Source organism: Lampris incognitus, chromosome 10 (assembly GCF_029633865.1).
Source record: "Lampris incognitus isolate fLamInc1 chromosome 10, fLamInc1.hap2, whole genome shotgun sequence".
Taxonomy (NCBI): domain Eukaryota; kingdom Metazoa; phylum Chordata; class Actinopteri; order Lampriformes; family Lampridae; genus Lampris; species Lampris incognitus.
The window spans coordinates 35567557-35581488 of record NC_079220.1 but is presented as its reverse complement, the minus strand read 5'-3'; the positions used below and the strand labels follow the sequence as shown (position 1 = coordinate 35581488).

At 41.7% G+C, this 13932-nt stretch overlaps 2 protein-coding genes across 7 annotated transcripts; one reads left to right on the top strand and one right to left on the bottom strand.

The window, feature by feature from the left end:
* The first annotated feature begins 918 nt into the window (after positions 1-918).
* tmub2 (transmembrane and ubiquitin-like domain containing 2) lies at positions 919-3190 on the top strand. 3 transcript variants are annotated; one of them, XM_056287677.1, is made up of 3 exons: positions 919-1033; positions 2083-2690; positions 2788-3190. In XM_056287677.1, exons 2-3 carry the CDS (start codon positions 2098-2100, stop codon positions 3179-3181), a joined length of 987 nt encoding a protein of 328 aa, XP_056143652.1. In that variant the 5' UTR covers positions 919-1033; positions 2083-2097; the 3' UTR covers positions 3182-3190. The 3 variants fall into 3 exon arrangements, with proteins under 3 accessions (XP_056143652.1, XP_056143651.1, XP_056143653.1); XM_056287676.1 differs by lacking the exon at positions 919-1033 and adding an exon at positions 1569-1658; XM_056287678.1 differs by lacking the exon at positions 919-1033 and adding an exon at positions 1671-1728.
* A 2261-nt stretch (positions 3191-5451) lies between these two features.
* Positions 5452-13922, bottom strand: atxn7l3a (ataxin 7 like 3a). 4 transcript variants are annotated; one of them, XM_056287674.1, is made up of 14 exons: positions 13714-13922; positions 13090-13132; positions 12867-12966; positions 12412-12544; positions 12161-12332; positions 11965-12062; positions 11851-11873; positions 11496-11541; positions 9245-9282; positions 9050-9118; positions 8884-8927; positions 6724-6795; positions 6065-6201; positions 5452-5574 (listed from the first exon to the last, which is right to left on the bottom strand). In XM_056287674.1, the coding sequence occupies exons 3-14, from the start codon at positions 12915-12917 to the stop codon at positions 5507-5509; spliced, it is 951 nt and encodes a 316-aa protein (XP_056143649.1). In that variant the 5' UTR covers positions 12918-12966; positions 13090-13132; positions 13714-13922; the 3' UTR covers positions 5452-5506. The 4 variants fall into 4 exon arrangements, 3 of the variants coding, with proteins under 3 accessions (XP_056143649.1, XP_056143647.1, XP_056143648.1); XM_056287672.1 differs by lacking the exon at positions 5452-5574 and adding an exon at positions 5739-5941; XM_056287673.1 differs by lacking the exons at positions 5452-5574; positions 6724-6795 and adding an exon at positions 5739-5941.
* Between the last annotated feature and the right edge of the window lie 10 nt (positions 13923-13932).

Here is a 13932-nt window from a genome sequence, read left to right as displayed (position 1 = left end):
TGACAGCATTGCTGCATAAAGATGCAACCTGGGAATGGTCAGAGAAATGTCAAAGTGCATTTGATAGTGCAAAGAAGTCTCTTCAGTCAGATAAATTGTTAGTACATTTTGATGCAGTTACATATCATACTAGCATGGGATGCTTCTCCTTATGGAGTTGGTGCTGTAATCAGCCACAAAATGAAAGATGGAAGTGAGAGACCTATCGCATTTGCATCCAGAATGTTAACTAAAACAGAACAGAATTACTCTCAACTGGAAAAAGAGGCACTGGGTCTTGTTTTTGGAGTTATGAAATTCCATGAGTATCTTTATGGAAGGAAATTCTTGTTATTGACAGACCACAAGCCACTGTTGAAAATTCTGGGGCCTAAAACAGGTGTGCCAACACTGGCCGCCGGTAGATTACAAAGGTGGGCTCTAATTTTGGCAGCGTATACATATGAAATCCAGTACAAGAAGTCAGAGCAGCATAGCAATGCTGATGCTTTATCAAGATTACCTGTGAAGCCTGATGTAGATGTGGTGTCAAACCCAATTTACAGTGTCTTACCTGGAAGACTTACCTCTTACTGCTAGAGAAATAGCCAAAGAAACAGACAGAGATCCTGTGTTAAGAGTGGTTAAACAGTTGGTGTTAACTGGATGGCCTAAACATGTACAGGATGAGTCACTGACGCCTTATTTTCAGAGAAAATTGTGGCTTCTGTCCCTGTTTATGTAAGTTCGTGTTAATAAAACATTGTTCTAGCTAAGTCTCTCTCTGCTGTCTGCATTTGGGCCCTCAACTCCTGCTCTCGGCGTAACATCTGTCCTTTTTCTTTTTTTATTATCGTATTTATGCTGCATTCACATGGAACCCTGTAAACGTCAGACCGGAAGTCATTATTGTGGATGAAAGCAGGATGGTAAAATCAGACGAAAATTATGCCGACAAGACGGAAGTATTTTAACTGTCCTCCGTGGCGGAATTTACAACTGGATGTTGCGTAGCACATCACAAAACAGAAAAGATGGCAGATTAATTTCATAGGTGTGTATATAGTCAAACAATAGCCAATTTTTGACAAAATTACTGTATATAATTAAATAAAACAAGCACAAAATGTTTGTACAATTTCTTTTTTTCTGCAAACAATACATCACCATAGCAACCCATGTAGTGTCTTGATGCATGCTCAATAATCCAGGTAAGAAAATCAAAGGTTGAATCAGTTCATTTTGATGCAACGTTTATTGACAGATACGTTTCAACATTCAGCTACAGATGCCACTTAGTATCCAGATGAACTAATTCAACCTTCTTTGACAACCCATGTAGGTTTTTTTTTCAACCGTCCTGCCGTCTGTTGCGCAGTTTGTGGTTTTTCCCGTTCCGTTTTGCCAACTGCCGTTTACCATCTCCTGGGTTCCATGTGAAAGCGGCATTGGAGGTAAACACTGACCGCGTTTACGCGTCTTTCGCAATATGCTTTTGGCCCCGGCGTCGTTTCACACCCGCCTGGAGTAGCAGCCGCGCGCGACCCAGTTAGCAAAACAAGCCCATCCTTGCGTGTGCTTGCCGGTGATGACGTCACGCTGTGTCGTCGACTGTGTTGATGTAGTCTTGTCGCTTATCTCGCGCTGTGGTAACGTCCTCAACATGATTTGATTCCACAGTAAGTAAGACGCTGCGGGTGTGCGTCATTTCAATAAGTCAACATTCACAAGAAATGCGCGAATGTTAAGGTAGAGTTCAGAAAATGTTGCTCAAAAATGATGAACGGCTGTTGTAAACGGGCGAAGGTCGCTTTTCGGCTAACTGTAGCTAGCTAATTAAGTAACTAGCTTGCTAACCCCTTAGCTAAGAGCTGTAACATCTTCTATATACAAAACAGGACTGGAAAGTAAACTGACAAAACACGCCACAACCAGTTGGTGTTCAGGCAACCATTATTCGCTCGCTGAACCGCTTGTTGCTGCACTGTTTAAAGAAACCACTATCGATTACTTTGATGTTGTATTTCATATGGCCTGTATATGGCTAATGTAAATATTTGGGGACACAATATTCCAGTGTGCATTTCTGCTTGTCTTTTTCAGACGCTGAAGACAGAAATGGCGGTGTGTGCACTGACCATGTTCGACGGGATGGGAGATGAGGTGACAGCAGCAGGTGGTGTGTTGCTTTTGGTATTGGCCCTGGTCTTGGCTTGGCTGTCAACACATGTGGCAGATCGGGGAGACCATATATTAGGTACCATCCTCACTGTCGGCGCACATGCCTCCCTCATTGGGCTGGGGGGCCCTGATAGCTACAGTGGAGGGCCTGCCAGCACAGACACACCTGAACAGCAGACTCCTCCTCCCTCCCAGGAAAACAAGCCAGAAGAGGAGCCAGGGTCTGAGCTAGGAGAAGGTACAGGAGAGGGAGCTGCAGGTGTCGCCACAGATCATCTTTTGAACATACAGAGCAAGCAGTCACATAGTGGTAGATACCATCTAAGTGATGAAGAGGATGAGGAGGAGGATGAGGAGGAAGAAGAGGAAGGTGATGATGCGTTAAATGAAGTCAGAATGGTGCCAAAGCTTATTCCAGTGTTGTCCAACAACTCTACCACCACCTCCATCTCTGTACGTTTGAAATTTCTAAATGACACAGAAGAGGTGGCTATCCTGAAGCCACATGACACAGTTGGTCTACTGAAAAGGTTGGTGGAATAAGTCCTACCCATCTATATAGCGATTGTGATCCCAACTGTGATTATGCATTTTCATAGCTCCTTTCTGTTCTCTCCTCCCCTCCAGCAAATACTTCTCGGGTCGGGAGCGTCAAATAAAATTGATCTACCAAGGACAGCTGCTGCAGGATCCTAGAAGGACTCTCTTGTCCCTAAACATTACACACAACAGTGTGATCCATTGCCACATCTCCCAGGTGCATCATGAGGCCAGTCCAGAGGAAGGAGACCTGTCTGGGGCAGGCTCAGGAGTCAGCGCTGGGGTTGCCGGTGGAATCAGGGCAGCTGGTCTGGCACTGAGCACCAGTAATCTGGTGGTACCTGTGTTTGTGGTGATATTGGCTGTGGTCTGGTATTTCCGTATCAACTACAGGCAATTCTTCACTGCTCCTGCGACCATCTCCCTTGTAGGAGTCACTGTGTTTTTCAGTTTCCTAATGTTTGGGATGCACAACCGTTGAGAGCGAGAGAGGGCAGATGTGTCATAATAGACAGAAGTCCTTTACTTGCGTCTGAATGTCAGCATTGTTGTGAGGTGGAGCAAAAATGACAGCAGGTGATGTCTGGAGAGACTTATCAAATGGAGCCTTGGTGCAGATGCCAATAGCTGAATCCTACTGTATGTGTGAGGGTACACCCGTGTTGCACATGCTGAAAGAACAAGGATTGTGAGATTGTATAGTATATGTGGAGTAAATGTTATAAAATGTGCGTTCTTGTAAAGTTCAGGTTAAACTGAGCTATAATTTTGCTTATGTTAACAAAAAAGCAACTCAGTGTTCCACTCATTTTAGTACGTGGCCTGCTTTGCCACTATGGCTCAATAGTGGTCTGCTCTTTCTTACCGGGAAATAGGATAATGCTTTAATTTCATTTGCTTTTGTGAACATTGCGGATGTTTTTAAGTATGAATTTGTGTAAGAAAAATATCTGCTAAACAGGAAAAACAAGCAATCAATACTAGACTTGAATCTTGTAACTTTTGTAACCACTCGCCGTTGTGTTGTGTGCCGATTAGTCTGCATCTCTAATCTATCTCAGAAATCAATTTTTGACTAACCGTTGCCTTACTGTAAGGCAGACATTTTCCAAGTGTGTTGATTTAACGACTATGGGAATATTTAGAAAAAAAATTTAAATAATCACTTGGCATTAAGGAAAACACTGCTTTTGAAAAGGTAATGTAAATAGTGTATTTACTGTAAATAAAATGATAGACTGTGCATTTGGCACTTGAAAGTTCGGGAGGGGTCTCGGGCACGTCAGATGCCGCCCCATGGAACCCATTTCATGCTCTCCTACCTGTGTTAGACGAGTCTGCCGTCAGCGCCGACTGAGATTAAAGCATTGTAAAGCTAACCTTTGTTAACTTTGACTTCTTGAGTGTGCGTTGTTGCAGCTGTGATGCCACATGTTGCATGTTCAGTGATGTAGTAGGTAGGAAACAAGACAATCTGACTTACACTGTCAGTTAAACTTTCAGTGCATAAATGGCTAGTTCAGAGATTTACAGATAAGCCATTGTCAACATGTTGCGCTTTCGTGGACTGGGAAAGTTGAGAGATGGAGGCGCTGCAGCATGCATGTGCTTAAAAATATTAATTCCATGTAAAAGTTCAACAGTCATCACATACCTTCAGGGTGGGTGTGTGAAAAAATATTGGACAATCAAGATATTGTATCCTTGGTCACTGCACTCAATGTCAAGACGAGTACAAAGACTAAAACATCGGCAACACTAGCCATTCTTTCTCTTCACAAGAGACATTTTTCATGTTGAGCAAGACATGACACTTAAAGTGACACTATTACACTTAGCCATGGGATGCAAGATTTTGGGTTTAGTTCTTTGAAAGGGACAGGTGTCGTCTAACTGGGTATTCCACTCAACAGGAACTAAAACATCACAAACCAGACGCTCTTTTCCCCCCCTTTTCAAAAAAGCGACTTGGAAAGATGAAACCAGTGTATTATTCGGGGATTTTCATCCCATGTTATGCAATAACTGATGACGAGTGGTTACACATTGGTGTAATGACTGTTCCTGTGAGGCTCAGTCTGGGTTTTAAACTGGTACATTGTAGTGGACATGACAAAACATCAAGACATCTACATGAATTGGTGCAATAATTGTGAAACCTTTGCAAGTCACTGACCTGATTGTGCTTTTTTTTCCTCAGTTGCCATTACAAGTCAGACAATTTACATAATCAGCTTAACCACTTGGTTAATAAAGGAAAAGCAAGTGTGGGACACTTTCAAACTCATTCTAGAGAATCTGTTTTCTATAGTGCCATCGTTAACAATGGAAAATTGACAGTTTAATATTGGGAGACAAGCACATTTGATTAACTACAACTTACTGAACATGCACATAATCAAAAATCCAACTGGCTCATTATGATACAAATATGAAAATCTGCATGTACACTTGTACAAGATAAATAATACATCATTTCACAGACAACAGTACAGTTAAATATATTGGTCAGTGTAAATTAAAGAAAGATATTCAAAATGGCACAATAAAGGATGCATAGTAATCTTAAAGTATATACAACCACACACATCAGCTAAGTTAGAAACCCATCTATCACACACACGTCACTCAACTGTTCAACAGTTGCATTAAACTAATACAAAAATTTACATACGTGCGGGTACGCGCGCGTGCGCACACACACACACACACAAAACTGTGCAATACAATGCTCTCATTAAAAGCCACTGATGAATGTGTGTCAAGTGTTGCTGTTGAGAGATGGGGATTCACTGTTTGAGGCTCATCACAGCAGAAAGCAACAGGTCATACGTGTCACCACACCAATGAGCTCTCCAGGAAATGAGGGCAAGTCTTTAATGAGATGGAGACAGTTTATTATGATTATTTATTATGTAGAACATGACCATCAGGTCAAATTCCACCTGGTTTTGTGCATTTTGTCTAATCCTCCTACATCTGGAGAGGGGAGCGGGGGATGATATAGTGTGGTGAGGTGACAGAAAGCAGGGTTCATGCTAATTTAGGTCATCATAGATACTTGGAATAGGTGGTGCTGTAAATTTGGGCCTCTTCTTTCTGTTGGATAAGCTGAAATTACTCTGAGAACTGCTGCTGACCCCTCCAATCTGACACATACTCCCTCCACCACTGCTGCCTAAACCAAGAGATGATGGCCTTTTCTTTTTCTTGGGCTTCCTAGAGTCCGTGTGGTTGGTGCCTTGGTGGCAGACAGAAAAGATGAGCATGTGACAAATTGTCATTATCTGACCATCAAATCTGTCAAAAAAGGTTTTATAAATGGAGTTGGTGTGGAAAAGCAGTATATTTCATATATCCTTACCGGCTTTAGATGAGGCGAGGTCAGCAGGGGAAATATCTGGGGAGTCTTCCCACTGGAGGCGGCTCATCAGGGCCTGTCCATCTGGAATGTCAAAACTGTCGTTCTCTACCACAGCATTTGTGTCAGGCAGCAACGGCCTACCACCAAAACCAGACAAAATTGCACCAAAATGCATCAGCAGATTCAATTCACACAATAAACTACAGAGAAAGTTGTCCACCTTTTTTTTTTCTCCTGATACCACTGCTCTCTTACGTGGAATGAAGAAAGGAGCCAGCCTTGGTCAACAATGTTGTTAGACATTAGTCATAACAATGCACTGGTCATTAGAGATGGCAGTTAATGGCCCATGAACTTAGAGAATGCACCATTTGAACAAGAATATTCAACATATAGTCTGATAACATTATCTTGTCCATCTCACCAGCAAAAAAAACAAAACAAAACAAAACTCAACCTAATGTACATAAAAAAACAACAAATACAACAGTTCATGCAAGCTTCCACACCACAGGGAACACATGAGTGCACAGGAGTCTGAGATTTCAGCATTACTCTTTTAAGTGCACGTTCCCAGTGCTACCGGTTGTCTCAAACTGCCAACAGGGTAAAAAGAGCAGGAGGAGGGTTGGGGATGGGGGGGGGGGGGGCAAACTCACGCGGACGGCCCCAGGAGGAATACCCTGATGGCCCTCCTCTGTTCGTCCGTGTGCTGGGGGCAACGCTGGGACCTGGTAGGACACAATGGGGCATTACAAATCCCTAAAAGCTGGCCACATCACACCACCCTGCCTTACACCACATAGAGAGGTGAGTGGGGCAGATCGCAAGTGACCAATCTGATTGGGAGCAGAATGAGGCATTAAAGGGTTAGATGTGAAGAGATTAGTCCCAGACTGGCTCCACTTAATCATACACTATATGAGGTCAAAAACATCCCATGGCTCCTGCATAGTCCAAGCGGGGTAAAAATTTAAAAAAAGCTTATATTTGACATGTAAAATATTATTTCCTTCAGACTGACAGAATTTGATACTCTTAATGAGCATAACGGGCCAGTAGTACGTGCAAACTATTTAAACTATAATATATTGGAAAGACAGTCAGAAGTTGTATTGCCTTGCCACTTGTGTACCCATTAGTTAGTCCCAACATGTATGATCATTTTCATAAATACACTGATGAAACTGATCATGTTGAAGATTTTACATAAACATGCAACCACGAGTTTTCAGGCACCATTACACGGTGAGTTAAAGAATAAAGACCAAACCAGGTTTTATGACAAAACTTCAGAGGGGCCAAACCAAAAGCCTTGCTGAGATTAACCTTAAAAAGGCCCATTCCAGTGAAAAACAGGATTTTTGAACTATCTGTGTACTTTGTGGAGATTGGGTGTATTAGTGTGATTAAAAATAAAATGTTGGTGTTTCAAATATGTTTTTAAACGTTGTACAGTCAAAATTTGCGGCAAGCAGAAACAGACCAATGTTATATTTGAAATGAGTAAAATTCATTTTGTCTTTTACATCATGCCTTTTGATATAAATCGGTTTAATTTCTTGTGCCATTTCTCATAATTCAGTCCAAATAGCGCCTTTCTATTCTCTGAGACTGCCTGTCATTTGCACATCTCTAGTGTACTAGTAGCAGGTTGTCAGCAATTTGCCAGCGCTACCTAATTTGTTAACAGTGCAACCTGCTTGGAAAACACTGACATTCATCGTTGTGCAACACTTGAGCTTGAGTGTAAATAGCAAGTCAAAACTAAACTGTGGAAAATGTACAACATGCGAGTATCTTTCATTGGAATATAGTGTGGACTAATCCGTTTTAACCAGATCTCTTTGCAGTGCTGCCTTTTAGTAGCATTGTATTGCTTTGCCCCCCCCCCCCCAATACTGCACACTATTGGCCAAGCATGTAAAGCTGACACACAAACTCTAATGATAATGGCCCAAGACTTATTGGTAGTGACACAAGTTTGAATCATGCAAGGCCCAGCCTACCTTTATTAATGGAACAAGTATAATCACAGAGTCGCTGTGAGAAAATAGACAAGCCCTGCAATTCTTGAGAGCACAGCTGTATGCAGTTAAATCACTGGTGCATAAAATCTATCTATCCAGGAGAAACATCTGCAAAAGTGTCTTTATACATGCTCAATAATCCAGGTAAGAAAATCACAGCAAGTTGAATCAGTTCATCTTGCAATCTGGCCATCTACGTGAAGATGGAACGACCATCCCTGAACCAAGGGGAGGACTAAGAGTACATCTGTCACCATCTTACAATGCTGTGATGTCAACTATTCCCCACCCCTCTGTGAATAGTACACATGGCCAGTGAAACTCTAGTTAATGGTCACGGTAATTTGCATATGTTGATCATTGGTTTGGGTCATTATGTCACTGTATTGTTTATAAGGGTGGGATACCTGCAGTCAGTTGAGACTGAAGAGGTCACTTAGATGAGTGATGAAACGTTTCTCTCAATAAACAATGTGTCCAGATGAACTGACTCATTCAACTTTCTATGATCATCTGCAAAAGGGTCTCTTATTGGTTCACCGCACATTCAAATTCTTTTGCAAGTTATTTTTGAGTGAAATTGAAGTCACTGGAATGGGTTTTAAAAACGGCTTAATGAATAAAAACAATAAGCTCAGCAAGGCCATGGCTTAGCACAGCCATCTCACACATTAGAAAGAGCAGTGATTGCACAGTTTACTGGTTTTCCATACACTAGATCTTGGAAAAAGCGGAAAGGTTTCAAACACTGCTAGGTTTCTCTGCGTTAACGGGCATTAGAATCGTTACCTAGTGCACATCTTCTTGGTGTGTTCTGAAATCACCCCACATTGCTGTGGAGACAATCATTCATTCAATTAGTGATAAACGCTTGCCATGTATCCAACCACAGGGAAAGAACAGGTTACTCCTTGGCATGGCAAACATATTTTTAGGATTTTGGGTGCATGCTCACCGTTGTCAAAAGAGACCTCAGTTCATCAGAGCCTAATGTTTCGTAGTTGATGCCAGTGTTGTAGCTGTACTGTAACGAAGGACACAGAAAAAGGAAATATCAGAACGCCTGCATGCATTTAAAGAAAAAGGTGGCTGAAGAACTGTCACTTTTTAAACAACAATACGAAGGGGGGAGGGACTTTTTTTTTTTTACCTTAAAGGGCTCTGCACTGACACTGCTGCTCAGCTCCCCTGCAGAGCAAGCAGAGGACTGCAAGTCACTTTCATTCATACAGCCACAGACCATCCAAAGCATTAGTGATAAATGTATGTTAATAAATGTCTGCAAATACCACGGCAGAGAATGAGACCAATATTTGTCACTTGTGGGGGAATCAAAAAACAAAACAAAAAAAAACAAAACACCATAGAGATAGATATAAGGAACACTGGTAAATGGGGTAATTAAGGTTGTTTTATTAGGGTGCCAACTTCATCGCTATGATTAAAGAATTTCTCAATCAGTTTAAATGAATACTTTGATATTTTGGATTTTACTTGTCTTCACTGGACATCTTATTTGGATAAAGCTGCATCAAGCAATGTTTTTGATATCAACGGTGAATTAAATGACTTCCTGTAATGTGAAAGAATTAACACCGCAAGTATTCAGTTTTCCTTAATCAGAGACAGACTTCGTCTTCACTTTCAGCTCAGTGTTGACTTAATCCGGCCCAAAGAGCTTTACGATCACGTCCTTTGTGACCATTCAGACAAAATGTACTTTTATACACCAATTAGGGAACATCCCAGAACCTGGACCTTGAATCAAATAGTTCAGTAGACCCTGATTGACTGCACTTTATTTTAACCTGGAATTTTGATCCTATTAGGCAAGCTGTTCGTTCAGCTTTGCACCTTGCCAATGATCCTAAAGAAAATTAGCAAGAAACCCTTTCAGCATTTCTCCAGTTTTATGGAGCTTGTATATCGTCTCAAGGCTGAAGTTGTGTTGCTATTTTTGCCCTCGTTTATTCAAACTTTACATTTGCAATTTTTGCTTGATTAGTTTAGGCTCCAGCATCCCGCGACCCCGATTGGGATAACCAGCTTGGATAATGGATGGATGGATAGTTTCCAATGTTGCTTGTAACCTATAATCTATATTTTGTGGTTGGTATTATTGAACAGGCGTGCAGGAGCTGAGCAGCATCATGGGGTGTGGGCTGCAGCCCTGCACGCTGATGACACACCACAGTATCTGACCGCTCGCCTCCACCTGCCACTCAAACCACAATAAACCACGATAGTTGATTTATACCTTGTCTGTTTTTCGCATGGCTTGTGGGCCTGTATGTTCACTGACTGTAGTGGGGGAATGTAATGTGCAATGCATCTTAGAATGCTTCATTTATTTATTTATTATTCTATTCTTTTAACTTATATGAATTTTTGCCCTTCACCTGTTCCTTGTGTGAGTCTGCATGCAGGGCCACATGAGGGTGGCAGTGTGCATCTCTTGCCCATGTACTGGTCTGTCTGTTGTCTCTGACATGGTGATGCATGACACTTGTCTGTGAGTTTGTGTATGTCTGGGTAGACTGCAAGAACTGAACTGCCCTTCTGGGATAAATAAAGTTGTCTGAATCTGAATCAAACTCACATAGACAGCACCTCATCCACACACCATCATATAACTATATCAAAACTGCTACATAGAGTTTTAGAAGATAATTTTCACTACATAACACTACTGGTGAAATTATTAGTCAATTAATTGATTGAAAGAAAATTAATCGATTACAATTAATAAGTTGAGTCATTCATCAAGTAAAAATACCAAACATTTGATGGTTGCAGTTTCATAAATGCTAAGATTTACTTGCCTTCCTCTGATTTACATCATTATGAACTGAATACCTGAGGGTTTTTTTGGCTGTTGGTTAGACCAAGTAAAACAGTTTTAAGACATCAGCTGGACTCTGGAAACTTAACATGGGCACTCATCAATATTTTTGACTTTTAACAGACTAAATGAGTATTCAAGAAAATAGTCGACCAATTAATTGATTGTGAAAATAACTGTTAGCTGCGGCCCTATATAACACAGTGAAACTTACAAATAGCTGATATCATATCAGAGGATCTATAACGGAGTTGACATGAAAACTAATATTAACCTATTACCATTAGACAGAACTGACAAATGTAATGCCAAGTGTCATACATAAATTGGTAAAATTTAAAACTATGAATATCAGTTTGTGTTGTAAATCCTTTAATGTATCATTAGATTTGTAGGAGACACTCAGGGTATCAACAAAGGTGCATGCCATGTACTTAAAACAAGGAATAACTTAGATGACCTTTGCCCCACCACATGTGCTTTAAGTTTTCCTAACACTGCATGACATTAACAACCATGAGAGTTTCTTTACATAATGTGCATTAAGAATACGGCTTACCATTTTTGTGCTTTAAAGATTTGGCTCTTCTAGGCGAATTTGAACTCTACATAAAAAACAAAAAAAACAACAACAAAATTTAGATTGGGTTCATCGCCACAGTTAAGTCAATTTTATTTGTATAGCCCAATATCACAAATTACGAAATAAAATGCTTGTGTCAGAAAAGGCAAACTTTTCATTCTACCCATATCAGAGACTGAGAGGGCATAACGAATATTAATTTGACAATGAGAAAGACAAAATGAACTTTTTCCTAACTTTCCTTGGTAGTGTAAGCAAACAAAAAGCAAACATAAAATTTACATAGCAACACAACTCACCTATAAAACACGTTCAAAGAATGTAAAAATACCTTGTCTGACTTTCTCTTCTTTGCTGTAACAGAAATATAAAGACTGTAAGAGAGGTGTTTGTGAACAAGTTTACATTAACAGCAGAGACTCCAGTTTACTAATTTTCTGCTCACCTTTTTTTTCGGCCCCATATGACCAATCATTGTCATTGAGGTCATCATTGTCCTCCTGATCACTTTCCGATTTGTTCATGTTGTTATTGCTAGCTAATCTGTTTAGCAGATGGAAATAAAGGACTCAGTAATATGCACACCCACATCTTATGATAATATGAATATGATCAGTTCTGAGTGAGCTTTACTGACTGACCTGCGGTTGGCAATACGACTGCTGTTACGTCCCATACCCAAGCACTTCTCCAAGTGCGGTGCAAAGCGGGAGGCTGCAATAAATCTTTTGCAGTTGGGACATTCGCACTCCTTGTTCTTCCACTGATTGTAAACTTGGCCAAATATGTCCACTCCTGGTTGGTCCACTATTTCTATGACATGGGTGAAAGCAGGTGAGCAAACAGACTTGACAAATGACGGGCAGGCGAAACGGGAAGCCAGGGTACCAACCAAATTCCTTCATGCTCTCTTGGTCCGTCTCATCTAAGAAGAAGTAACCCTGTTTGACAGCACGATGCACTTCAAAGCACAGACCCAGGCAGGCGTCTTCCACCAGGTCTGAGTAGATGTCGTGGACCAAGGCCTACAACGTGGAGGAAACGTTGAAGAGAACATCAAGCAGGGATGGGCAACATGATCCAGAAAGGGCCGGTGTGGATGCAGGTCTTTGTTCCAACCAAGCAGTTACACACCTGAGTCTACAAATCAAGGTCCTCAGCAAAGACTATTGGTTGACTAATAGAATCAGGCGTGTAACTGCTTAGTTGGAACGAAGACCTGCATCCACACCGGCCCTTTCTGGATCATGTTGCCCATCCCTGAGAGGAAACATATACCACAAATAAACGTATCAAAATGAAGATTCTTAATAAATACTGTGTGAAAGTGCCTTTCTTCTCACTCACCTCTAGCTTGGTTTTGTCCGGGCCTGACAGGGACATATCCTCCATTTTCATTTGAAAATCGAAATTGGAATTCTTGGTAGCAAAGCAATGAGATTTTGGCCTTTGGGATTTTAAATATGGAAACAGGGAAAAAAACAAGTAGTGAGACAATCATAGAAAACATTTGCACATATTTGTCACTGAGGCTCACCAGTATCAGAGCGATACATCCTAAAATACTTACTTTAAAAACAGCTATGAACACTTGACGCGCATCTTTCTTCATTCTGTGGGCAGGAGGGGAAATGTTCACTCTCCGGTTGTGATGCATGAACGACGGAAGTGGTTCGTGTCTTACCGAGCAGCAGGTTTCGGCCCCGTCACCCTGCTGGACGCCGTGTACCAGTCACGGTACAGCGGGTCAGACTGTGGCCCGGGTACCGACCGCTGAACCAGAGGTCATGGGCGTATGATCAAACATGGAGCCCAACGGCACGATTCACATGAAATGACTTGGAAACTAATCACATGACGTGGGTGACTAAGGCGAAACGTCGAACAAGCCATACGCCATCTCTTGGCGGTTGACTACTCGGTTCCTTCACTACTAGCGGTAGATGGGTTGGATTACGTTGCTACCGCGCCACAAAGTTGCCGGTTTTAGCTAACTATTAGTGTAGTTTTTCCGTTAACACAACGCTTGAGTTTGCGTTTTGATCGACGTTAGTTAGCTTGCTAGCCAGCGTCTGTTTGTACCAGTCTGAAGACATCAGAGGTGGCATTTGCTGTTTGGACACAACCCGGTGCGATCTTGTACAATTTCGTTCTTTCAAAAACTGTTACCTCCATCCTGCTACCGCAAACTTACCCGACAGAAGCAGCAGCTGGGAGGAGGGCGTCATCAGCCTGTCAGCCCGGGTATTAACCCTCACCACGGCTCACAGCCACCACACACAGGCCGGCCACATCCATTTTAAAACGTCTTAAAAACAGGCTGGTTTAAACGGATCTGGATTACAGGTGGAGGGAAGGAAACGCGCTAGACTGGCTTGACACACCAGGCCAGATTCACGCGCAGCTCAGACAT

Bases quoted from the DNA above. Each gene is read 5' to 3' on its own strand.
- tmub2 (XM_056287677.1), top strand. From the start codon at position 2,098: ATGGCGGTGTGTGCACTGACCATGTTCGACGGGATGGGAGATGAGGTG. The intron at 2,691-2,787 runs GTTGGTGGAATA...CCTCCCCTCCAG, and splicing joins ACAGTTGGTCTACTGAAAAG to CAAATACTTCTCGGGTCGGG.
- atxn7l3a (XM_056287672.1), bottom strand. From the start codon at position 12,917: ATGAAAATGGAGGATATGTCCCTGTCAGGCCCGGACAAAACCAAGCTA. The intron at 12,063-12,160 runs GTCAGTCAGTAA...TCTGCTAAACAG, and splicing joins AGTCGTATTGCCAACCGCAG to ATTAGCTAGCAATAACAACA. The intron at 9,119-9,244 runs GTAAAAAAAAAA...CCTTCGTTACAG, and splicing joins TCAGTGCAGAGCCCTTTAAG to TACAGCTACAACACTGGCAT.